Here is a 27,692-nt window from a genome sequence, read left to right as displayed (position 1 = left end):
ACATATCCTACAATGGTAGTATAATAATTTAATATATATAATATAATAATATTTTGTAGGTTAGGTTGGGGCGCAGGTTGAGTTTTTCCTGACCTGCACTTCTATGTATTGATTTTTCTTGGTTGTGTTACAGTTCTGCTTTAGTTTTGTGTTCATCAGTGTAGCTTACTTGTTGGACTCATTCTGCGTGTATTTCCATTTTGGTTTATTCTATGGCTGTTTTGTTGGTGTATTAATACTTGTACCCATCCATCCTATTTGCTGCATTGAAGAGATTTGCATTGAACATAATTCATGTAGCATAAAGCATTAGGGGAAGAATTGTCACAGTGTATTCCAGTATTTATCATTTTTGTTGCAGCACACTGGCTACTATACCCTTGTAATCAATGGCTTTGTTTGAGATTGTAGTGATATAGAATATATATTTTTTTTTTAAAAATTACATTTTTGTGAGGCAGGGGACAGTAACTTTAATTTTTGAGCTCTGTAGTACACCCACTTACCAGAAATCTAGAAACCTTACACACACACACACACACACACACACACACACACACACACACACCCAAAAGCTAGACAACAGCTGGTTTGTATCACAGACCTTAAAACCTGCATGTGTATCATTTTATACAACTTGTCCAACACAAGCAACCCAGCTGTCCCTGGAACACACCCACACGACAGGCTTGTGAACAGCTGGCTCAGACACAGCCAGTAAAGGCCTTGGCAATGAACAAAATTATTACAAAATATTAAATGGGCAAACCCATTCCCCGGCTAAACTGTAACCAAACGAAAAGGCACTGCCCCCACCCCACCTTGTAAGTTATGTATTAAAGTTCATTTTTAAATTAAGATTTTGTATGATGTAGAGAGTGAGACAATTTTGCAATTGGTTTTAATTTTTTATTATTTGTGAGTTTTGAGTTGTTTAGCAGTTTAGCAATATTCAGCAGTTCTCCAGTTTGTAGTTTCAGCAATCTGGTTGCTAGGGTCCCAATTACCCTAACAACCATGTACTGATTTGAATAAGAATAGGAGAGGGACTGAATTGAAATATCCATAATACAAAGTAGCAATAACAATACATGTGTAGCCTTACAAAGCATTTGTTTTTAGATGGGGCCAGTGATTCTATTTAAAAGCTGGAAAGAGTCAGAAGAAAAAGGCAAATCATTCAAAAACTATTAAAAAAAAATGAAGACCAATTCAAAAGTTGCTCAGAATTTGCCACTCTATAATATACTAAAAGCTAATTTAAAGGTGAACTACCCCTTTAAAGGAATTGTTCAGTGTAAAAATAAAAACTGGGTAAATAGATACCCTGTGCAAAATAAAACATGTTTCTAATATAGTTAGTTAGCCAAAAATGTAATGTATAAAGGCTGGAGTGATTTGATGTATAACAAGTCAGTCAGGACACTACTTCCTGCTTTTCAGCTCTCTTGGTTTACACTGACTGGTTACCCTGGCTACCAGGCAGTAACCAATCCAAGACTTGAGGGGGGGCCACATGGTTCATATCTGTTGCTTTTGAATCTGAGCTGAATGCTGAGGATCAATTACAAACTCACTGAACAGAAATGTACCATGTGGCCCCCCTTCAAGTCGCTGACTAGCTCAGAGTTATAGAGATAAAAAGCAGGAAGTTGGATTCTGGCTGTTTTATTAGACATCTGTTCACTCCAGCCTTTATATATTACATTTTTGGCTAACTAACTATATTAGAAACATTTTTTATTTTGCACAGCCTATCTATTTACAAAGTTTTTTTATTTTTTTTATTTTTATTTTCACACTGAACTATTCCTTTAAACTGTTAAACACTAATATACACATTTTGGGAGGAAAAACTGTAACTAAATAACTTTGGCGTAACTATATATATATATATATATATATATATATATATATATATATATATATATATATATATATATATATTATTGATTATATACTATGGCCATTTCATTTTGCGTTACTTTATATCACCAGTGATGTCTCTTTCAAATAATTTGTCTAACAAATGCTCAGTAAGGCTACAAATTGTTATTTCTACATTTGCTTACTCATCTTTCTATTCAGGCCTCTCCTTTTCACATTACAGTCTCTTATTCAAATGAATGCATGGTTGCTAGGGTAATTTAGACCCTAGCAACCATATTACTAAAATTGTAAACTGGAGGGCAGCTGAATAAAAAGGCAAATAGTTCAAAAGCCAAATAGTTTAAAAGCCAAATGGCTCAAAAACTATTTAAAGGTAAACAACTCCTTTAAGGGGCACTCCCCATTTCCATCATATCTGCTTTTCAGATATGCTGCACATGTATTCCTATTTCTTTTGTTCTGTGTTTTTGGAAGCAATGAAAAGGGAAATTAGCTCCAGTAGTATTTCTCCCTTTTATCCGGATCAAAGAGTTGTACTTTAAAGGGATGCTTTGAGTCTTTAACACTTTGAACTTAATCTTTAATGTAGCTGTACTTTATATGAATGTAATGACCCCTGTTTGTTCTATTAATTTTTTGCTGAGCTGACAGTGCTTCTTACATGAGTAGCACTATATGATTAAAATATGTATGCACCTGCATGCAAGCCCAAATTTCCATTTTGTTAGATTTTACAGTTTCACTTTTGTACACTTCTTATTTGTGCTAGGCAGTGTTCTAATGTAATAATATATAAGGGAGTCTATCTAAAATCTCAGCCAAAAGGTATGAGAGAACTTCTGCCAGATGATACACAATAGTAAATGTAATGTCTTTTTACTCACCTTTAGGTATGATGCAGAGAATGATATTCTGAGACAATGTGCATTGGTTTTAATTTTTTATTATTTGTGATTTTTCAGTTATTTAGCTCTTTATTCAGCAGCTCTCTGGTTTGCAGTTTCAGCATTCTAGTTGCTAGGGTCCAAATAAACCTAGCAACCATGCATTTATTTGAATAGGAGACTGGAATAGGAGAGGGTCTTGATAGAAAGATAAGTAATAAAAAGTAGCAATACCTTTGTAGCCTTACAGAGCATTTGTTTTTTAGATGGGTTCAGTGCTCCCCATTTGGAAGCGGGAAAGAGTCAGAAGAAGACAAATAATTCAGAAACTATAAAAAAGAAATAATGCAGATCAATTGAAAAGATCCTTAGAACATACTAACCCCTTTAATGTGCAAGTAATCTTTGGTAAGGATCTGCTTTGCAACAACTTCCTTTGTTTTAAGGCACAAATAAAAACTATAATGTTCATGAGCCAGCCTCTGTCTCTAGATCTAAAGTCTGTATGGTATGGGACCTGTTATCCAGAATGCTCGGGACCTGGGGTTTTCCGGATAATGGATCTTTCTGTAATTTGGGTCTTCATGCCTTAAGTCTACTAGAAATTAATTTAAACATTAAATAAACCCAATAGGCTGGTTTTGCTTCCAATAAGCATTAACGATATCTTAGTTGGGATCAAGTACAAGCTACTGTTTTATTATTACAGAGAAACAGGAAATCATTTTTAAAAATTTGGATAAAACGGAGTCTATGGGAGACAGCCAGGTCCAGTTTCCGGATAAGAGATCCTATACCTGTACAGAGAAAAAGGAAATCATTTTTAAAAATTTGGATTATTTCATTTCTACGTTAGACGGCCATTCCGTAATTCGGAGCTTTCTGCATAATGGGTTTCTGGATAACGGATCCCATACCTCTAATAGCAGTGTGGCAGTGCACACTGGGCAGCTGCTTTCTAGAACAGTTTTGTCAGCAATATTTGCAATATTGGCAATATAAAAATTGTGTGTATATGAATATGGATTTTATGTCTGAATAGGGATTCGTACAGAATGAAATGGGGTGCTGCTTAGGGTACTCTGGGGGTAGGCCGCAAACAGACATTCAGCTGCTGGGGTTGGTTAATCAGTGAGCAAGTAAATACTTGATTAGTAATGTGGAGATTTTGTAGACTAGCAGAGACACATTGTTCTCAAGGGAATGTAGCTCAGAATGTCTAATGAACTTGCTGCTTGCATTCTCTCATGTCTTGTTTCATAGGGAGCACACAGTCTTCTGGCATATTTCCCTTGGCAAATTCTCTCCAATATGTGTCGCTATGAAGACATTAGTGTGTTTGTGGTAAAGAGCAGGTAAATCATGGAATTCCACCCCAGAGCAGATGTCTCCTCTCCTCCCATACAGCACAGCATCATGAAACAGCAGCTGGTGTTATTACTCACAAGCCATTGCATGTAATTGGACTCTAAGCCTTTGCATTGGTCTCCTCCCGTCCCCACCCAGCCCTTCAAATTCTTTTGCTATGCCAGCCTCCTCATTTCTGCAACAGTCCTCACACACACATCCGCATTTATGCCACATTGTTAGCTGCCTTTTCTATAAACTTGGTCATGATCCTTGGCCCTGTCCTGGCCTCTTGTAGAACATTAGATGGCAAGGGGCACATGAAAGGCATATCGTTTTGGGACCGGCCCATCCTGCAAAATGTTGTGTTCTGCTCAGATACAGGTACATTCACTTTCAGCTGAAATAGATCGGCTCTGTGTGACAAGTATATGTCTTTTATCTTTGTCGTTGAACGTGTATCTTTTCTATCAAGTTTGTTCTTAATGTTTTATATATTGTCCTAGTAATCACTCCGGATAATTTGCTTCTTTTTTCTGCTCTTGGCTCCTTTATTCTTATTGGTATATTGTATATTTATTAACAGGCATCCTGCGTCTTTATTTCTTTAACTGTTTACCACAAGTATACAGTCAAGACTCAATTGTACATTTCCTTATTTTGAAAGTGCTATTTAGTAGGCGCTTTGAATTAACACCATTTTCTGCCCACAATTTACTTATAAAAAGTAAGTGTGTGTGTGTATATATACACACATGCTTTTAATGTAAATTCTGGGTAGAAAATTGTGTAAATTTAAAGCACAACCCACTTAAATGCACAGTAGTACATACAATTTTGGGAAAACTTAACGGAATTGTTCACTTTTAGTATGATGTAGAGTGTGTTATTCTGAGAGCATTTGCAATTGGTCTACATTTTGTAATATTTGTCCTTTTTATAAAGTAACAATAAAATATGTAGCTTCACAGAGCAATAGGTTTTTGGCTGCCTGGGTCAGTGACCCCCCCCCCCCCATTTGAAATCTGAAGAGGCAGAAGAAGAAAGTAAATAATTCAGAAACTGTGTTAAAAAACAAAAAAAAAGTACAAAATGAAGACCAATTGCAAAAGTTGCTAAGCAGTGGCCATTCTATAACATACTAAAAGTTCACTTAACTGGCAATGTTCAATCAAGGCAATTGTACAATTTTTTTCAGCTCTGTGTGAATCCATTAGTATTATAATTTGGGAGGGGGGTTGGAGACCTGTTTGGCTCCCACAGATTGTTATTAGCACTTACATGATGTAATGTAACAGAAATAAGTGCTCACTAGTGGTCAGTGAAAGGAGTCTGGAACCCTGGGATCATGTTTGTCTGCATTTAATTGTCGCCTATTTATATCACTTGTTTCTGCCACCAGACTCCTCGACTGTCTGTCCACTTGCTGCCAGAAATGCTTCCTCGTTTTAGCATCTTGAGTGCAGAATGGTGTTTATTGTTTCACATTAACACTGGATCTGCTATGTCTTTTACTCATTTTAACTAGCATACATTTACAGACATCCATTTATATAATGCTGATATATGCATTGCTCTTACAGTGCATTAATAGTACAGATAGAGCTAGTAGCAGCTATGAATACTGCAAAGTACAGATAATAGGCAAAAAAATGCTTTCATAAATGAGCAGAATTATTACATTTGTAACCATTGTTGTGAAAAGTTGCAGTGAAATGCTTTTAGGGGAAAAATTCACGCATTTCTAAAATATAAGACCATTAATAAACATTTTTGGAATTTCCCTAAAACCGTTTAAGAATCCCAATTTTTACTTTTATAAATTAGCTATTAAGTGTCCAATTTTAAGAGGCACAGATAGATGATCCTTGCCCTGTAGAGGGCACATACTCGGCTCCTCTGAAACCTACAGAGTATGAAGGTGCTTTAAGTCTAATTGCGAAAAGTGGGAAGGGTAGTGATAGAGATCCTTTTGGGCTTAAAGTGATACTGACACAAAAAAAAAGACTTTTTAAAATATGAATGTACATTTAAAAGCTACCTATATGTCATGTTGATCATTTTTTGCTGAGAGGTTTGTTTTTCTAAAGCTGGCCATAGATGTTGAGATTTTTAAAAGATCAGATCCTGATCGTGAGACCACGATCTTCTCAGAACGATCGTACGAATTGTCCATCAACTAAAAAGACCAATTTGCCAGGAAAACAAAGGGTAGCTGCCTGCTTGGCCCTGCAAACATAGAAAGATTGCACTGGCACCGACATTTTTTGACCTGGCCGATCAATTTCCCGACAGATGTCGGCCGAAAAATTGTAAGATCGTTCGAATCCCACTAACCGCACGATAATTTCGAAGGATTGGTCTGACTTCCCTAAAATCGGCCGTTCGGCAAAAGAATCGTCGCATCTATGGGGAGTTTAAGTTATTGTTAGTTGAAGTTTCTAAACCTGACTGTTTTGCCAACCTGACTGTCCAATCTCCGCCTGCTAACGGACTCTTGCTGCACAAATATGGCAGTCCCCTCATACAGGAACATGGGGCATCAGAAAAAGTTATAAGTAGCTTTCAAAGGCAATATTATGATGGATGTAAAAAAGAGTTTAATTTCTGGTGATCTCTTTAAGTGAAAAATGGTGCATAATTTGTTGTGAGTTGGTGTCCCTGTCTGTTTGTCTTTGCTGTCATTTGAATAAAGGGACTTCAGGGAAATTGTAGTTTATACTACATAATCCCTAGATAACCCACTAACAGCTATAGTTCTACTTAGACTGTGGACTTATTTAATACTCCTACATTCATATATATGTCAGTCATAGCTACATCTTTCCTTTTTGCTTATTTTTCCATTTATGTCACGTGTTCATGTGATCTTTTCTAGAAGCATTACATCGTCCTTATGGCAGTGACTCTGAACCACAGGCTCTTACTGATGCTATCCGCTGGAGTTCCAAGGAGAATCTTCTGGGAGCCACAGAAAGTGATCCTAACCTTTTCCTTGCCCTTTATGACTTTGTCGCCAGTGGAGACAATACACTGAGCATCACCAAAGGTATGTGAAATGAAATTGTACATTAACTACTTATATTTTCCGCTGTATAATAATGTTATTATTAGTACCCAATGTACATAGGTTTACTAAAGTACAAAGACATATACAGGTATGGGACCTGTTATCCAGAATGCAAGGGACTTGATGTTTTCCGGATAATGGATCTTTCTGTAATTTGGATCTTCCTTCATACCTTAAGTCTACTAGAAAATTATTTAGACATTAAATAAACCCAATAGTCTGGTTTTGCTTCCAATAAGGATTAATCATATCTTAGATTGGATCAAGTACAATATACTGTTTTATTACTACAAATAAAAAGGAAATCATTTTTAATGTTTTGGAGTATTTTGATAAAATGGAGTCTATGGGAGACAACCTTTCCATAATTCAAAACTTTCTGGATAACGGATCCCATACCTGTACACCCATTTTTGGTTTCATCAGTGTGTTCACTTGCCAAAAATATATGGTTTCCTGGGATAGACCCACCGTTAGTGGAATTTGTTGCCTTATATTTAGGGATGCACAAAATCCACTATTAGGGGTGGGAAGGGGAAAACATGTTTTACTTCCTTGTTTTGTGACAAAAAGTAATGCGATTTCCCTCCCGCCCCTAATTTGCATATGTAAATTAGGATTTGGTTTAGCCAGGCAGAAGGATTCGGCCAAATCCGAATCCTGATGAGAGACCGAATCCCAAACCAAATACTGGATTCGGTGCATCCCTACTTATATTGTAAAGTATGTTATTTTTGGGGCAGTGCTTTGAGAATTTGGTACGCTACTGCTTGTAATTTTGGGCCTATACAAGTCAGAAATCTCAAAACGATATAGATATAGATATAGATATAGATATAGATATATATATATATATATATATATATATATATATATATATATATATATATATATATATATATATATATATTCAAATTCTGCGAAGAACCAGCACTCCCATATGTAAAAAGTAGTTTTTTTATTTCTGTTGCATTCCAACGTTTCGGTCCCTATTGGGACCTTTCTCAAGGAAAGGTCCCAATAGGGACCGAAACGTTGGAATGCAACAGAAATAAAAAAACTACTTTTTACATATGGGAGTGCTGGTTCTTCGCAGAATTTGAATATATATATTTTAACCGTGCACCCCAGCAGAAGAAAACTCCATTGGAGTGCATCAGAGTGCGGATACTCATTGGAACCAATATATATATATATATATCTATAAAATATATATCTGATATTTCTCTATATTGTAAAGAAAGGTTTGCATCTTATGCATTCAGTTCAGTAATTTTAATCATTTTCATTAATTATTTAATATGTATTTTCTATTTTAGGAGAAAAGCTCCGTGTCCTGTGTTACAACCAGAATGGGGAATGGTGTGAGGTGTTGTCTAAGAATGGGCAGGGTTGGGTGCCCAGCAATTACATAACTCCTGTCAACAGCTTGGAAAAACACTCCTGGTATCATGGACCTGTGTCTCGGAGCGCAGCAGAGTACCTGCTCAGCAGTCTTATCAATGGTAGTTTCCTGGTGCGTGAAAGTGAGAGTAGTCCTGGTCAGCTCTCTATATCACTACGCTACGAGGGCCGTGTTTATCACTACCGCATCAATACAGCTTCTGATGGGAAGGTGAGGAGGCCTATTTCTTCTTCCTTACTTTCAAAGTTCAATACAATTAATGAGGAGATTTCTAAGCAACTTTCAGAGATGAACATATGCTGCCATTTGAATTATAATGTACTGCCCTTGAGCCATCAGAAGATTTATTTGTTTTTATTAAAGATTTTTTTAATAACTCTATTATTTAGATTGATATGCTGTTCCTGTGATAAGATCAACGATAAAATATCGAGATTATATGCGCTAAGGAGTGTATTTTGTGGCAATGTGCCTCCTTCATCATCTGCTCTTATGTTACTTTGTTATAGAATAAACTAATGCCATTGCCTGATCAATAATTTTGTTTCTCCAGGTCTATGTTACAGCAGAGAGTCGATTTAACACATTAGCTGAACTGGTTCACCATCATTCTACTGTGGCTGATGGCCTTGTTACAATTTTGCACTACCCGGCACCAAAATGCAACAAACCTACAGTTTATGGAGTGTCCCCTATCCATGATAAATGGGAAATGGAGCGTACTGATATCACCATGAAGCACAAGTTAGGTGGAGGCCAGTATGGCGAAGTGTATGTTGGTGTTTGGAAAAAATACAACCTTACAGTAGCTGTCAAAACCCTTAAGGTAATATAAAGTCTCTCATGTAAATCTCCAGGGAACCTCCATTGCACCTAAAGTGTAAATGTACCTTTTTAAGTGCAGTGAAACCCATTTGTAGTCAATACTCATGAAAGGTCGTATCCACAATTGACTCTCGGTATTTAAGCCACAAATTCTCACTCTGCCTTAAAATTGGCCATTTAAATATGTTGGGCAGTGGAGGATTCTTTCCTGAAAGAAAAGCCTGAACGGAGCATATAACATGTGCTACAGGCAGCCAGATCACAGCAGTGATCATTGCTTGAGCCTTAAAGGGATTGTTCACCTTCAAACACCTAATTGGTTTCAGATAGTTCACCTGAAATAACAACCTTTTCCAATTACTTTCTATTTTCTATTTGTGACAGTTTTTCTAATATTGAAGTGTAAAGTGTCATGTTTTCACCTTCTAAATCATCTCTCGAAGGGGGGGGTTCGCTGACCCTGAAAACTGTTCTAAATTGATACATTTGTTATCTTTGTCCCTACTGAGCAGAATCCCTGGGTTTCATTAGACAACTGTTAGAATTGATACAATAGTTGCTAATACTCCAGAGATGCTGCTGAGAAATGTATAAACTGTTGCAAAAGTTTGGAATCTGCACCTGAATTACTGAGCTGCCAGACTGAAACACCAGAATCATGAACATTAAATTTTAAACTTAGTTTTTAAAAATTCCATAATTAATAATGGAAAGTAATTGAAAAAATTATTTTTCTGGGGAACAATCTGAAAACAATTGAACTGAAAAAAGTGTTTGGAAAGTGAACAACCCCTTTAGGATGGTGGCAGATGTGGCTACTGGGGGAGATTAGTCGCCCAGCGACAAATCGCCTCTTCTTCAGGCGCCTAATGTCCCCTAAATGCCCTTCCGCCGGCTAGAATGTAAATCACCGGCAGGGTGGCACTTGGATCGCTTTGGGCTTTCCGAAGTCGCCCGAAGTTTCCTCGTGAGGCAACTTCGGGCGACTTCGGAAATGAAGCCACATAGCCAGGTCTGCCACCACCCTCAAATGGGAAAATACACCTGCCTTTTTTTAACTTGATTAGTTGGGTTTATGTGGAATGCAAAACTTTATCTGAACTTTTTTTAAGACAGGTATAAGAGGTTGGTTATGACTACAAGTGCAGAGTGCAATTGCAGGCTCAAGTCGCTCAGGGGAGTTGTATTTGATACAATTGTGCCTGATGCATTAAAGCACGTACAGTTGTGCTTTGATGTGAATCAGAAACAATTGCACTGAAAATTTAAATGTTGGAATGTCAAAATAACCTCTGTTTTTTCAGCCTTGTTACTGTGTAAGCGACATATAGATCCCCTTACAGGTTCCAAGTAAACCATTTGCCCTGTTTCAAATGAGCACAAAAATGGTCCATTGTTTGCTTAGCTTATTCAGATAACATTTAATATCACTTTTCCTGCATCCTCCAGGAAGACACTATGGAAGTGGAGGAGTTTCTGAAGGAGGCAGCAGTAATGAAGGAAATCAAACACCCTAACCTAGTTCAACTTCTGGGTATGTAACCATAAGAATGAGTTAATGTGTGTAATATGTACAGGATCAACATTAGACTTTGGCTATTGTTGTTAGGCAAACTTGTCTTTATGCTTAGGCTTTGTTTTTTAAAGCATTTACTAGTGTCTTTTTTTCCTGCGTCAGATATTACAACATGCAGGGATTCTGTCATGATTTTTATGATGTATTTTTTATTTCTAAATTACACTGTTTACACTGCAAATAGTTCATTCTACAATATAAAATTTCAGTCCTAAACCAACAAGATTTATTATTGTAATATTGGCGGAGGCAGCCATTGCAGGTCATGTGCTTTCAGAAAGAGCCAGCACTTTAGGATGGAACTGCTTTCTGGCAGGCTGTTGTTTTCAGTGCAGAATTCTGCTGGAGCAGCACCATTAACTGATGCATTTTGGAAAAATAAATGTTTCCCATGATAGTATCTCTTTAAATGTTTTAAGCTACTACCACTATGTGGTATCCAATGTAGCAGTAGCTGCAACTTCTGCAGTGTCCTTGTTGCCTGCTGAATTATGGGCCTTTATTTATGAGCCCTGTAGGTTTCCACAGTCATGTCCTGCAAGGGGTCTGCTACTATTACTTGGGAATACTGACATTTATATTTTCCACACATTAGCTAGCAGAAGCTGCACACATGGGCTACTACATGCTAGACTGATCAGTCATCCTAGTCTGTAACTCCTTGGGTCGCTATTTTTGTTTGTTTTTTAATTGTTTACTATGGGGTGCTTTTTTTCTGTCTTAAACGAGGGATATGGAGTGAAAGAATGTATGAAACACTTTTAAATGAAAGAATGCACATTTTCATATATACTATGTAAAAGTTAAAACGACCTTAGAGAAACGAGCCTATCAAACCCTTTAATAAGCCTATTCATCCTACTGTGTGTATTTCTGTTTATGTCCTCATAACTTTGTTCTTCTATAGGTGTTTGCACACTGGAGCCCCCATTTTACATAGTAACTGAATATATGCACTATGGGAACCTTCTGGACTATTTGCGTGAATGTAACAGGGAAGAGGTGACTGCTGTTGTGCTGCTTTATATGGCTACTCAGATCTCCTCTGCCATGGAATATCTGGAAAGAAAGAATTTTATTCATCGGTGAGTTTCACATATACTAGCTTGAGAAGTTTTATGGCTATTGAAAGGAACAGGTTAGAAGCTAGGGTATTATAGGTGCTTTTTAAATTGGTTTGCCTTTACTGTACTTTCAGCCACTCATTACTAATGTACACACAATGTTTATGTTTTAGGCTGTGAGCACACAGGCTGAAGGGCTGCATATTTTTGCCGGCTGAGAGAAGCTGGTCTGATTTTTCTGTCCCTGCTCAATTGATTTCAATCTGATCCGCCTGCTTGAGTGCACAGACAGCAGAGGTCAGCCTTCCTCTCACGTATTTGGACTGACCTCTGATTCTGCTCTGCTGTGTGTGCATGCAAATCAATTGATTTTGATTCAAATCAATTGAGCAGAGACAGAGTGTGGATCCGCTTCAGGCTGAGATCAGCGGAGCCCTTCAGGCTGTGGTGAATAAGTAACGTTTAATGTATGAGTTGTATAATCCCCAGTCTGTGTACTGTTGTATTCTACTACACAACTTTAACCTCTTAAAGTTAATAAGCACCTGAACTCAGGGGATCAGGGAACCATGAGGATGTGAAGTTAGCTCTATTTGTTTATGTTTGTGCTAAAATCTCTTGCTTTTTCTGTAGTGATTTGGCTGCACGAAATTGCCTTGTGGGGGAAAATCATGTGGTAAAAGTGGCTGACTTTGGACTGAGCCGCCTTATGACTGGTGATACGTATACAGCACATGCTGGTGCTAAATTCCCAATTAAATGGACTGCTCCAGAAAGTCTGGCATATAATACTTTCTCCATAAAATCAGATGTCTGGGGTAAGAAGAAAACTTGATATTGATGTACTTTATTGAGCTAATTTTGTTTCTTGTACTTTACTATACTATTTAATGAGATGTACTGTATGTAGGTTTGATTAAAATTCCACTCCCCAACAGAGAACGTGATGTCACCCCTAGGACTTTCACTAGGGTATAAATGATGGCTTCAAAACCATTTAAAATAATGTCACCACATCATAGTGTCCAACTGTTTCTTTTTAAAGCAGAATATGAATTTTTCTTCTAAATACTGACAGAGCTGACTTGCATGTAGAATTATACACCCACTGCTCAACCCTTTTTCTTTCGGCATGGATTGTATGCTGGATGTTACGTAGGAGTTTGTTCCATCTCTGCAAAAAATATGTATAATTAAGCTCTTAATGGCAGATTAATGCACCATTTAAAGCATTCACATAACGTTTTGGTCCCTACTATTCACATCACGTGTAGTTTGTAGCTTCACAATGACTTTACATCTCTCTCCAACATTATTGGAGTTCTTTTAAGTGCTAATAATCTGTGTGTTTGTTCATGAAATCTGTCACTTAAAACATACCAATCTTTGTTCGAAAATCTGCTCAAACCTGTCCTTCAGAAGCTTTCTTTTGTTTACTGCAGCATTTGGGGTACTTCTATGGGAAATTGCAACCTATGGAATGTCTCCCTACCCTGGTATAGACCTTTCACAAGTGTATGACTTGTTGGAGAAGGGATATCGCATGGAACAACCAGAAGGGTGTCCTCCCAAAGTGTATGAGCTCATGAGAGCATGTAAGTAGTTTTTGCAATTAGTCTCACTTTCATTTATTTATTGTGCCTTGAGATAAGCAGTAGTCCTTTCCTCATATATATGGTTTAGCGTAAAAGGATGTTGGTTACTGGTTTTATTTTTTCTTGTAATATTAGAATTATTTCAAATGGTTTGCTTTGTCAAAATAAAGAACCACCCCCTATTGCAACCACCCCAAGACATTTAACATGCATGGGCATGCTCTTTCTTACGAAGGCTGCTTTCTTCCTAGGCTGGCAGTGGAATCCATCAGACAGGCCATCTTTTTCAGAGACTCATCAAGCTTTTGAGACCATGTTTCATGATTCAAATATTAATGAGGGTAAGACTAGTGCACATAATTTTTGGTGACCTTGCCAAAGGAGCGTATCTTCACATGTATAGCCAGCTTAGTTATATATGTTTACAAATATGCATTTGGCTCTTTTCAGAAATGGGTTCATCATTGTTTTATTAGGGATAAGTGTTCTAGCCACTGGACTCTGTTGTATTGTATTTGGGTAGCCTATATTACTGTTTTATCTCCATCTGCAGAGGTAGCAGAAGAGCTAGGACGCACAGCAGTTACTTCATCAGTGCCATATCAAAACCGCCTCCCTATCCTGCCATCAAAATCCCGCACCTTAAAGAAGAAAGTCGAGAACAAAGAGAACATTGAAGGCACAGGGGATTCCTCAGACAACTCGACTTCCAGTTCTACACCAGGTATTCTGGAAAATTATTTTAAAACTGAAATACGTTAATCATTCCAATTCTTTTTCCAATTGTTAGAGAAATAGATAAGCAATATTGTGTGCTGACAAATACGACAAAATCGTTTATCACCAAGTGGCTATCTGATTGGGTTCATGCACAAATAATCGTTTTTGCATGTTCAAATATACCACTAAATCCATACGTTTGCATGTACTGTTGTTTGGGGAAACAGTGGTTAATCTCTCTCTAATCTCAAACAGAGATCTGATCATATTGTCAAGTTCTGGCAGTATTCTGTTACATGTGCTAGAGAGGAAGCTACTACTTCCTTTCCATAAAGCTGTAATCTGTGTTGGCAGGAAGAGACAAAAAAGTGAAAATAGTCTGCTAAAATTGGGCATGTGCAGTATTCTCTCTCAGCTTCAGTGAATGTGATATCTGGGGATATTTCCAAATTTCAGTTGTTATGGTGAACTTGGTATTTTTTCCCATTATTCTTTATGCAGTTTGCATGGAATGCGATTTAAAGCATACACTTATATGTAATGTGGTTTACCAGTTTGTTTTAGTAATGCTTTACTATTATTGAGGTTTTTTTCATGCTGATAGGGAATAATCCAAAGACCGGAGATCACCGAGGTAAAAGGAATAATCCAAGTTTATTATTTATATAATAAACATACACGAGCTCCGTGGGTTCTGATACACAAGTAGGTCAGAACTGAGAAACAAAAGATTGACCACACATTATATACCCTTCAGGAGAGGAACTTCAATGGGAAAAGGCCTCTCTAGGGAGAAAAGGGAGTATTGCCAAGTATCTATCATAGTGTCTCAGTGTACAATTATCTAGTGTTAGCTAGCTATGTGAACGAGAAGGGAGTAACATAGTGGGAGAGCTTCAAGGCCAGGGCACCTGCTAGAAGCAAAAGGATAACATAACATACTACTGATAAGGACCTTCTCAGATGGCACACTGTCTCCTGGGTAGTCTTGAAACAGTTCATAGAAGGGCCCCATGGGCACTTTGAAACTGCTCAGTCTACATTCCCCCCCACTTACACCGCAGGTGGAAGTTGAGATTTCGGTTTCCCTTCAACCTTTACAGCTGTTTCTGTGACTAGGAGTACCTGGAATGGTCATTTTCAGCGAGGTTGAAGATCTTTGGCACTGTGTCTCCTTATGAGGATCCAATCTCCTGGAATGAGAGCATGTGGTTCCAGAACATCCGCTGGATCTGGTAATGAAGAATAAACTCGAGAACACAATTTGGTCAGTTCCTTATGTAACTGAGAAACATATTCAGTCATTCTTCCATAGTTCATGCAAAGAAGATGAGTAGAAGGAAAGTACCGAGCCATGCGTGCTTGTCTCCCAAACAATATTTCATATGGGGAGAGTTTACTTAGCCTTTGGGGAGTGTGCATGACAGACATAAGCACTATATCAAGGGCATCTGGCCACACAAGTTTAGTCTCTGCACAGACTTTACTTAGCCTGCTTTTAAGAACACCCTTTAGACTTTCCCACTAGCTTGGGGATGATATGGTGTGTAACATTTGATGAATCCCAAAGTCTATGTGCAGATGAATTACATTACCTGTCCCATGAAACGTGTACCTTGATTAGAGGATAATACCTCAGGCAGTCCATAACTGTAGACAATCTCTGCAATTAACTCATTAGCTATAGCTTCATCTGAAGCTTTTACAATGGACCCAGGGAATTGGTCAACACAAACAATTACATATGCATGGGTACAACATTTAGGTAACTGTAGGAAATCTATCTGCAATATCTGAAATTGTTACATTGGTTTAGGTCAGTGTTTGATAGGTGTTGGAATAGTCTTACCTAGATTATATTGCAAACAAATAAAACATAATTATACATACTTGGCTGCAATAGATGAGAACCCGGGGGCAAACCACATTCCTGACACTACATCACATATCCCCCCATAAAAAGTGTGGGTGAGATCATGTGAGGCAGCAACCAAATATGGTAACAGAGCACGAGATGCAACAGGGCAATCACCTAAATGCCAAACAAAAACATCACCACTTGGAGTTTGTGTGCATCCGGCTTTAAGCCAACGTTCCTTCTCCTCAGGCTCTGCTTGGTCCTGAAGGGCTGCTAATACAGCGCTAGAGGGAACAGGAAGAGAAGGTTCTTTTACAACACATGCTTTAAACATTTTATAACACAATGCTGCTTGCTTTGCAGCTACATCAGCATAGGCATTATCTTGTGCTACAGGGTCAGAGGACCCAGTGTGGGCTTAGTACTTAATGACTGCAACCTGTTTTGGTAGTGGCACTACCGGATGGGCTGCAATAACAACTTCGTTAACTGCTCTGAGATCCTGAACAAACCGCCACTCATTCTTGCCGGGCTTTTTAATTGGCAAGATGGGCATATTTACAGGGCCAATCCTATGGTTGAACACTCCCTTATCAAGTAACCCTTGAATTACAGGGCAAATCCCCTATACCTTTGCACTGGACAGTGGGTACTGTGAGATTTTGGGGGGGGGCCCTTTGGGTCTACTTGTATGGACACTGGTGGGATGGATGACATGAACCCAACATCTGTTGGTGAGAAAGCCCACAAATCACTTAAAACACATTGTAATTTAGGAGGTACAGAATCTTCCTCCTCAGAAATTTCCTTTAGTGACAGAAGATTAGTAGTATCTAGTGCATTGGTCATCTCAGACACTTATGGAGGCAGGACAGGCACAAATACTGCATCCGGATTACAGTATATGGTGCACACTGGTTTAGAAAGGATGTTCCTACCTATGAAACTGTCAGGGATGGAGGCACTTAAAAGAAAGGCAGCTTTTGTGGATACAGGACCAATGGACACTTGCGATGGGCTTGTTTCTGCCATAGGGAGAGGATTTCCTCCAACTCACACTGCCGTGACTACATTACCAGATAATGGCAGGTTTGAGTGAGTCTTTAAAACTGAGCGGGCAGCACCAGTATTCAGTAAACAAAGTTAGGGTCTTTTAATTAATAAACACTTCAATTAGGAGGTCTGGATGGTGATTAGAAGTGTTTGGAAATACTGGTACCGGGGCTGCGTCGCACCTTCAAGCAGGATTTATGAGGGATGCATTGGAATGTGAAGGGGCTGCATCTCCTGCAGGGAAAGGACTTTCTTTGGGGATATGCACTTATATGCATAATGCCCTTGATTATTACAATTAACACAAACAACTGTCTTTTTGTCACGGTTATCTGACCTGTTCTGCTGTCTGTTAGTTATTGTTTCTGGAGTTTTGGGAATTATCCTGGAAGTTGTTAGACTGTTGCTGAACGAGTAACACCTGCTGGGGCTTAAGACAGGAGTTCTCAACTTGTGGGAACGGCAATTATCTTTTCTAACTTCTTATGCTTCCAGGCAAGACTATGTATGCTGAGGTTACTTTGAGGATCATTTAGTAGTCCTAACACAAAGGTAATAGCATACTGGACAGCAGATTCTTTGGCATCTTGGTTAAATTTGAAAACTATTTCCCAAGAAGCTTCTGAAAGAAAAAAAAAATGGTGCTTACTGTACTTTTCAGAGCATGTAAACAGACTCCGACTTGGGCTGGGTCAACAGGGTTAGTATCTCAATACATTTTGTCTAACATTTGGTAATCCCCTGGACCACACACTTTGAGTACAAATAATATATTGGTCTAATTAGGCTTATGAGCACCATTGACACACAAGAGTTCCTGTGCAAATTTGTGTGGATTAGTATGGGGCTGTGGAACATCTTGAAAAATCCTTCTAAGATCTGTGTGTTTTTAGTTAGACGCACTTCTGCAGCGTCCCCCGTCGCCCCCCTTTTTCTCTACTTTGTATTGTACGGGCGGGGTAGAGCTTAGCTGTGGGGCTGGGGACAGCCTGCTCGTCTGTATCTGAGCTATAACTTTCAGAGAACTTATCTCTGAGCTGTTTGTCTTTTTGGTGTCAATTTTTCACTGTTCTCTATTATCTAACTTAACCCTTCTTCTATCAACTTTTCTTGTTCCTCTCTCTTGCTCTTAGCTATTACGGGAAAACAATCCATCATAGAGTGGGGAGGCTGACGGCTCTATGTATGCCTTATGAGTTACAACCACTCAAGTCTGTGGGGCTAAAGCTTCTGATATATCACTGCTGTGCTGCGTATGTACTTAAATGCTTGTACTCTTGTCTGGTGATCCCATGTATCGTTGGGAGGAATGGCAAATGACTTACTCTCTGTAAGTGTACTCCACTTAGGCAAGTAAGCCACTACATCTTTGCCATATTCAACAGCAATCACACTACCTGGTGAATGCTCTACAGTCACTCTGCCTAGCGACTGTCTTGCGCTCACTCTCCTTGGTGAACGCGCAGAGGTGATCAGCCTCTGTTCACAATCCTCCCCACTAGGGCGAGATGCTCCTAACGGAGTCTTACACTCATTCTGGCCAAATGCCTTAGTGAGCCTATTTCATCTCAACTAAAAAAATGCCCTCTTCCCTCAAGTACGCAGACTATCTTGGGGTATACTGGGGTCTGACCAGGTAAGTTAGTACAATTCTTATAAGCAGCAAGAGTATAGAAAAGTTAGAACTTTTTCACTTTGCAATTAGTCCCCAATCACATGCACATTCATACAGGACACATGGTTAAGACAAACATAGATACCTCGAGTGATCACCTTGGGTCAGGCTGCTTGCACAGCAACACCCTGTCCGTTTGGAACCGGAGAAGAAAGGAGACAGAACAAGGTATGCTTACCCTGTGTGGCCACTCCTGTCCCGTTAGTTCTCCAGGTCCTCACTGTGGATGGGTGAAGTCAGCGTCTTGAGCCTGCCCGCATTATCTCCACCATTTGATAGGGAATAATCCAAAGACCGGAGATCACCGAGGTAAAAGGAATAATCCAAGTTTATTATTTATATAATAAACATACACGAGCTCCGTGGGTTCTGATACACAAGTAGGTCAGAACTGAGAAACAAAAGATTGACCACACATTATATACCCTTCAGGAGAGGAACTTCAATGGGAAAAGGCCTCTCTAGGGAGAAAAGGGAGTATTGCCAAGTATCTATCATAGTGTCTCAGTGTACAATTATCTAGTGTTAGCTAGCTATGTGAACGAGAAGGGAGTAACATAGTGGGAGAGCTTCAAGGCCAGGGCACCTGCTAGAAGCAAAAGGATAACATAACATACTACTGATAAGGACCTTCTCAGATGGCACACTGTCTCCTGGGTAGTCTTGAAACAGTTCATAGAAGGGCCCCATGGGCACTTTGAAACTGCTCAGTCTACCTTGGAGGGGGGCTTAGGAATGCGAGGGGCCATCTAGGGCCTGCAAGACTTTTCCTTCCACAATGCTTTCCAGGGATTCTCTAAATTGTGTGTGTTTTCCTTTGGGTTTAAATTATTCCACCAATGTTTCTGTTGCATGAAAGAAAAGCATATTGGTGAATCCTGTGTTTTCCTATTCATCAGCTCAGTATGGGTTCTACTCATCTCAGTAATCTGCCATGAAAGTATCTCTACTATGGACCTGCGTGGGCAGAGTACTTCTAAGTCATGTTCCAAGGCATTTTTACCTTGTGTGAGCTTTGATCAAAAGCAGATGAAACACATACAGCTGCACTTGACCACTTTTATTAGTGTATTGGGGGGAAAGGACATGTATTAGCAGTTTTTAATTGCCTGTGGTGGTCTACTGCATAGAAAAAATAGGGACTAATTAGTAGGCTCTATTTAGTATAAAATCTAAAAATACTAGGTATGCACCGAATCCAGGATTTCGTACAGGATTCGGCCTTTTTCAGCAGGATTCAGCTAAATCCTTGTGTCTGGTTTTACCAAATCATAATTGGCATATGCACTTTAGGGGCAATAAAGAAAATCACAAAACTTTGTCACAGAACAAGGGAGTACAAAATGTTTTAAACTTTTCCCTTCCTGTCCCTAATTTGCATATGCAAATTAGGATTTGGTTCGGTATTCAGCCAAATCTTTCATGAAGGATTCAGGGATTCGCCGAATCCCATATAGTGGATTCGGTGCATCCCTTAAAAATACTGAGTATCTATAGGACAATTCTTTAATATGTTCCATGAAAAATCAAAGTAAATGTAGTTTGTAATAATCTCCATCTTTATTTTAACCCCTCTTTCAATTTTTCTTTCTTAGGATTGCTTCATGGTTCTCCTGTAGCCAGTGGCTCTCCTGCACTTCCACGCAAGCAAAGGGATAAATCCCCTAGCAGCCTTTTGGGTGACACCAAGGAAACAACCTTCACCCGTGACCGTAAAGGGGGATTTTTCAGTTCTTTTATGAAGAAGAAAAGTGCCCCACAGCCTCCAAAACGCAGCAGTTCGTTTCGTGAAATGGAAAACCAGCCTCATAAAAGGCCAGAGTTGACAGGAGAGCTCCCTTCATTTCCACACCTTGATGGTTTAGACTCCCCTGCATCCCCTGGTTCCCATAAGTGCTATGGGAGTGCATCACAACGTAGTTTTCCAGCAGAAGATGCCGTAGGAGGACTAGGTGGAGGCTGGACTGGAATATCGGGTTTTTTCACTCCACGTCTTATCAAAAAAACATTTGGACTGCGATCAGGAAAGTCTGGAAGCAGCGAGGAGCAACCCAAGCCTTTCCCACGGTCCAATTCAACCTCTTCTATGTCTCCTGTGGTTCCTGAACAAGACAGGCTATCTATGACTCTACCCAGAAATTGTCACCGGACTAAGGTCCAATTGGACCGCACTGCCTCTGTTTCATCACAGCCTGAAGAGAGCCAGCATAACCTTCCAAGGAGTGGGCTGGATATTGTGCCCCCTCAGCCAGTCAGGGACAGGATAAAGACCAAGATGCTTCCACGGACTGGTGTCGGTGAGAGAAATGGTGGTCTGCGAACTGTTGCTGATGGGAAGTCATCACCCAACAAACACACAGGAGGTGCAACTTCAGCCTTTTCTACAGCAGCCCACAATCACAAGGTGCCCGTTCTCATTTCACCTTCAACAAGGAATGCATCTAATGAGGTACAACTGGTTGGAATGGACTCCCTAGGTCACACCTTCAAATTGCTTCAGGAACATGTCCCACCAACTGGCTCGGAGAGGGATAGGCCGTCTCAGCGCCGGCTTAAGCCAAAGTGTGCCCCACCTCCTCCCCCAAATCTGCGCCTTCTTCAGCCCCCACAAGCTGAGGACACAGCCGCTGCTGCACCTACACTACCTTGCCCAGAAAGGACTACCAAGCCTTCTAGGCCTATGTTGCCCCCTCCACCTTCTGTTAACCAGACCGGAAAACTCTCAAATGGAGCAGCTGGGGTTGGTAGGAGTGTGCTGAGGAAGCCAAAGCAGCCAGCTGAGAGAGTTTCTGCTGAGAAAATAAGCAAAGAGGCTCTTCTTCAGTGTGCAGGGTTGCTATCCAATGCCCTTGCCTTACCCCAACCCAACAGTCAACTTGTAGATACAGGCCATCAACTTCTGGACTACTGTACTGGATATGTGGATTCTATTTCTCAAACAAGAAACAAATTTGCCTTCCGTGAGGCTGTCAGTCGACTGGAGGTGAGCTTACAGGAACTGCAGGTGTCTTCAGCTGGTGGTGGGGGTGCCTCCACAGCTCCCCCTAGTGCAAACCCTGTACTTAATCACTTACTATCATGTGTACAGGAAATCAGTGATGTTGTGCAGAGGTAGCTACTGATATTTATGCTGTAAAATATGGGAGGTGTTTCTAACTCCTACCTACAGCATTAGAATATAGCATCCTCCCACTATGAAATACACTGCTGTGAGTAGGCAGTGAGTAATAACCTGAGCGCTGGACTGGCCTGTAAAGGGGCTTTGGCTTCCCCAGCACTATGGTTTAAACACGTCCGTTCTGCTGGAAAATATAGGCAGGCAATGTGTTCTAGCAGTAAATTTTGTAAGACAAATCGATATCCAGTAAATATTTTTTTGTTTCCTCTCCATATCTTCCTATCCCATCTCAGGTTTTTTTGGTTTTAGACATATATGTATGTTATATATTTTAAAATGGAGATTTCTTTCCTCCCTACTGTTTGGGTCCAAATAGGATATTGGCTAAGTTGGAATGTTCTTTATTTGATAAACATTTCTCTGTCTAGATAGTGCAAGGAATGAGTGGTGGTTTGGTCTGGTGTCATTTTAAAGTAAGAAAGATTTGAGGCAAGAAGAGGGTATCACTGTATGGGAAGGAAACGCGCGGTTTATCTTTATACCTCATTTTGCCTCTTTGCTGCTAAAAGGACCTGGTGGCCATTTCTTTTGCACCATACTATTGGATCTCTAGAGTAACAGGCCTCTTTTGCAGTGAAAGGTGTCAACTACAATTCACAATACCAATTGTTTTTTTAGGCACAGATCTTACATGAAAAAAGAATATATATATTTGTTTTCTTTAGTGCTTATGCTGATGGTGTTTTTCCCTTTACTAGTTCCACCCTTTACATCCCAGCATCACTGTAGTCAAGTAGTGTTGTGCCTGTTTAATTTTTTAACAACATTCCTGAACAATTTTACATATTGGCACAGGTCAGGGTTGAAATCCATGCAGTTTAAAAGACATATACTCAGAAAGCAATTTCCTGTTGTGTTTTCAGTAGCCATGCTATAGGAGGCCATGAGCAGCAGCTCATTGAACAGAACAGTCTTATAAACCAGATGATGGAGAATTTGCTCTCCTAAGAAACAACTCAAATGCTTACAAATTGTCAGTTTGTGAATATCTTTTTATATAAAATCTGTTCGGAAGTGTTACCTGATAATGTTTAGGAATAACTTGTATTTATTTCATTGCCATTCGTTTTTTAATCAGCTAAAAATGAAAGCCAAGCACTATGCTTGCGTGTATATTTTTTAGGAATTTAGCCATTTAGTACAGCTCCAGTTTTTTCCATTGCCTGAAGGTAGACAACTGAAAGCAACTGAGGTGGAAGCTTGTGCACCACGATTTATCATTTTGCTTTTGCTGTAATATTGTGTTTTAAATAGAAACTGCTGAGACAAAAAAACTTTTTCATTTAGTTCTATTCCTATTTTAAAAAGTTAAAAAGATTTTTATTGTAAAACTACAGAATGACGTTTCAGCCTGGTCCCAGGCCTTACTCAAAGTGCTGGGACCAGGCCGAATGTCAGTCTGTAGTTTTGCAATAAAAATCTTTTCAACTTTTTAAAAAAAAGTCCTGAGTGCGCGGACCTTATTGGATTTGGAGTGAATAAATGCGATAGACACTGCATGTTTCTGGTCATTGCAAGGTTCCAATCTCTGCTCATCCCTGTGGCACAATAATAGGTTTCCTGGTTCACTCCAAAGTGAGATTCTTAGGATGAGAGTAGGATATTTATGCTCTTTTAATCCATGTATGTAAAGTATCCTAATTTGTAATTGTTATGCTAGTCAGATATGATGGTACAGTATTAAATTAACTGATGTTTTTTTTTTTCCCAATGGCCCAAAGTACTTGCACCTGGACTATACTGGAACTGGAGTTTTAAGCTGAATAACTGGCAGCACTTATACATGCAAACACATTTCACTGCACCCCAAAAAGAACAATGTGTGTTTGCTCTAATGCTAAATCAAGGGACCTATCTATGTAATCTTATAGGCAGAGTCCTCCAGCACATTTAACTTCTTGTACTTCATTTAGTGGACAGAAATCTTACATGGATAAGCTAAAGCTGCCAGCCTGTAGTTAGTAACAATCAGTCCGTACAATACTACCAAAATGTTCTAATATGTTCCTATCCTTAGGGCATGGTGCTTCATATTACAAAATGACTCCACTCTCTGGAAGACCGCGGGTATAGCTCCCATACCTGTATTGCAATACATATTCTTCCAAGAATGCATCAAGCACACTTTACTAAAATGTTCTTTCCTTCTATCATCCTATAAAAATGCCTCCAACAACTGAGCAGCATCTGCATGACATACATTCATTATTCCTCTCACTAAATCCATGGCTTGCTTTCTGCTGAATACGTACGTGACAGTGTAAGTCTACCTGCAGCTATTAGTTGTCTGTGCAAGTTCAAGCCAATAGGTTTGGCAGGGCTTTTTTTCTTTGTAACTGCCACTCCAAAGAGCATTGCCAGGGTGTGACTTGTTACATCATATTAAAGGGAGAAGAAGCAAAGGAAGTATACTCCAACAGTTTGATATCTTTAAATGCTGGGTTTAACATTCTTACTTTTATTAGGGATTAACTGGGTAATATAATAAAAAGCAAATTTTGCAACAGGTCCAGTTACCCATACGATCACATCAGATGTTGGAGTTCACAGAAATAAATGCTGTAGTCTTATTGGTTGCTATGGGTTACTAGACCTGGTGCAAACTTTACCCCATGCATGTATTTTGGGTTGCATACATGTGACCGCATGGCTTTTAAACAGTAGATTAACAGTGTATGATATGATGTTCAGGGCTAGAATTCCTTGCTCTGATAATCCTCAGGGACTGAGGCTGCTACTGAATTTCACTGACATTGTCTTGTACTAATCTGCTCTTTACATATCACATGGCCTGGTTTAATGCTGGCACAGAACACACTGGTGTTTGGTTCTTGTGTGATTTCCAATAGAACGCTAGCTAATATGTTACTATATATGCTGTTAAAAGTGCAGTGTTCAGCATAAAGCCTGTAAATAGGGCCTGTATTAGACGTCTGTTGTGCATATTTTCCAGAAAAAGTTTCCTTGCCTAATAGTTATCCTGATTTTCAACACAAGTCTTCTTTATACAACTTATGCTGAACATATATTGTGCTTTCTAATGTTGCTGCCATGGGTATGTGCCCTCGTATTCATTATGAAAGTTTTCCAGCTGGCTGCTACTCTCTTTGCTTGTCCCACCAGCACACAACAGGCAGCCTGGAAAACTAACCTTTTATTTTTCATCTCCACTTTTTTTAAACATCAGAATAACACTAAATCTGCAACATTACAGGGTAAAGAAAATCTAAAGGATGTAAATCTCAATGAAGTCTCTGTATGTCATGTAGGCCATTGCTGAGATCCTGCATGGAGACTTCTTTGCTTGTGTCGAGCTGTTCACAATGAAAGTGATTGCTAGCTTTGGAAGATTAATGGCAGTTGCACCAGCCTGTGGAAATGTTTGTTTCTGAACACTACAGCATGATTTCTTTTAGATGTTAAGCTTTAGTTACATTCTGATGCAGAAATGTCGACCCAGACATGAAAGGGGAATGGGTAGTAATGTTGTCCTTCAAGTGATAACGGCCAATTAGTTTGCTTTGGGTTTGTAGATATGGGCAACCTTTGCCTGTGTTACTGCACCATCCCCAAAGCTGCCCGGTCAGTCACATGCAGGATCCCTTCCCTTGGGGAAATGCTCACCTTCCTATCAGATGCTAAAGCCCTTGCAAACCTTTAGCAATTCCTATGTAAATATATAACACTATGATTTTTCTTCGATATGTGTCCTTTAAGAGCAATCTAGCTTTAATAGGCAAGCTCTTGAGTGCTGAGCAGTACTTACATAGGGAACAGAGGAGCCCTTATTGCATGGCAGGAAAATGTTACAAGGCCTCTCCCAGCTGGCAGCCATTGTGGGTTTGCCAGAACTGCACATCTCTGCCACATGGCCTCACCCCACCAGTGTTTTTGTTTTAATTATTTTTAAATAGCTCTTGTAATATATTTTGTTGGTGTTTTTTTTCTTATTTAATTCTCACTGGTTTATTGTCTGACTGTGAACTGCTAACAGTGTTACATGTGATGTGAATGTGACCCATTGAGCGAATACAAACGTATTTCTTTTTGTTATTTTAAAGAAAAGAACAAAAAAAAAAAGAGAAAAGGAAGTTGCAATATTTTATCGCAAATAAACTTGAAGCCTCTGCTTTGCGTGTTTTTATTTTTGTTTGGTGTAAAATTGGGAATGGAGGCAAGCGGCTGAGGGAAAGGAAATCTGATGCTTGGAATACTGGAACACAACCAATAGACCGCTGATAAAGATAGATGGAATAACCTCTGGTACAGCGGGTGACTAAACATCCCTTGGTTCCTCTCCAGCAAGTAATATGGGAATCGTCTTTTCCTTGCTGGGGAGGTAACAAGGACTTTTTGTCACCAACTGTACCAGAGGATAATCACGGGCGACAAAACATCCCATCTGTCAATGCCATAAATCAGTGTTGTCCAACATCTGTCAGACCAATGGCTGGTACTTTTCTGGCCAATGTGGTGGAGGGCTGATAATGGAAGCTAGTGTTGACCACGCCCATGTTTTGAACCACACCCATGTTTTAAACCACAAGAACTTTTAAGACCATATCCACATTATTGGTGGTAGAACACCAAAAAACTAAAATGTTGGGGCTCATTGCAGGAATATCACTCAAATATGAAACGACTTTATCAAGTCATAAGACATACCTTTAAAATTAAATTCATATGTCTCTTCCTCCCCTGTGGATAACACAGCAACCTCCAGCACATGATTAAATACCTTACACTGATTTCAGACAAACACACACGTCAGGCAGAATATGGCGCACAAGGAGCATAGGGCAGGCAAAATACAGTAGGAGACAGGGAAACCTATCAGGACCACTCTTAAGATGAATAGTTTGTACTGTGCTACATACAGTGACACAATATTGCTGCCCCTTCAACAGTTTGTATGAGATGTGAACTATGTGGGTAGTTTCAGTCTGGGTCTGATGTGGAACAGTACAGGGCTTTAGAGGTGTGAACAATGCAGTTTGAATTAGAGGTATATACAATGCAGGGGCCAGTTAATCTCAGTACTGATACCTTTTAAAGTTTACACAAGGTAAGCAGTCACAGCAGGAAGACTTTCATGTGGAGGCCACACAAGGGGAATCGTTGGGCCCATCAGTTGGACAGCCCTGCCCTAGAGAGAGAATTCTAACTATTACCTGAGTGCAACAAGACCGCAGGATGTGAAGTCCCAGGACACTGGGGCCTGACTCTGGGAGTCATTAATATATGAAGATGAGGTTGCTTAACCCATTAATTAGTTGACTGTTTCAATAACCATAAACCATTCACTTCAACTACCTGGCAAAAGTAGTTATGCCACATGTTTAAAGTATTTGTGAACTATTAAACAGGAATATGATTTGTTTTCTCAAATTAAAAATGAACGTAAAGTTTCAGCTTGTCAATAGCAGCAATGATCCAGGACTTCAAACTTGTCACAGGGGGTCACCATCTTGGAAAGTGTCTGAGACACTCACATGCTCAGTGGGCTCTGAGCAGCTGTTGAGAAGCTAAGCTTAGGGGTCGTCACAAATTAT

The 27,692-nt window shown here is 39.4% G+C and overlaps 1 protein-coding gene across 2 annotated transcripts in view; it reads left to right on the top strand.

Moving 5' to 3' along the window:
• Nucleotides 1-26,270, top strand: part of abl2.L (ABL proto-oncogene 2, non-receptor tyrosine kinase L homeolog) — a 38,635-nt gene extending 12,365 nt beyond the window's left edge. The window contains exons 2-12 of one of the 2 annotated variants that reach the window (XM_041589221.1): nucleotides 4,038-4,505; nucleotides 7,000-7,170; nucleotides 8,511-8,806; nucleotides 9,150-9,422; nucleotides 10,871-10,955; nucleotides 11,905-12,082; nucleotides 12,695-12,879; nucleotides 13,504-13,656; nucleotides 13,908-13,997; nucleotides 14,210-14,380; nucleotides 20,558-26,269. In XM_041589221.1, coding sequence (XP_041445155.1) covers nucleotides 4,388-4,505; nucleotides 7,000-7,170; nucleotides 8,511-8,806; nucleotides 9,150-9,422; nucleotides 10,871-10,955; nucleotides 11,905-12,082; nucleotides 12,695-12,879; nucleotides 13,504-13,656; nucleotides 13,908-13,997; nucleotides 14,210-14,380; nucleotides 20,558-22,077 — 3,240 coding nt within the window. In that variant the 5' untranslated portion in view covers nucleotides 4,038-4,387 and the 3' untranslated portion in view covers nucleotides 22,078-26,269. 2 annotated transcript variants of the gene reach the window in all.
• Nucleotides 26,271-27,692: the final 1,422 nt, after the last annotated feature.

Source organism: Xenopus laevis, chromosome 4L (genome assembly GCF_017654675.1).
Source record: "Xenopus laevis strain J_2021 chromosome 4L, Xenopus_laevis_v10.1, whole genome shotgun sequence".
Classification (NCBI taxonomy): Eukaryota; Metazoa; Chordata; class Amphibia; order Anura; family Pipidae; genus Xenopus; species Xenopus laevis.
The sequence above is the reverse complement of the archived record's forward strand: the minus strand, read 5'-3'. Positions and strand labels throughout refer to the sequence as shown.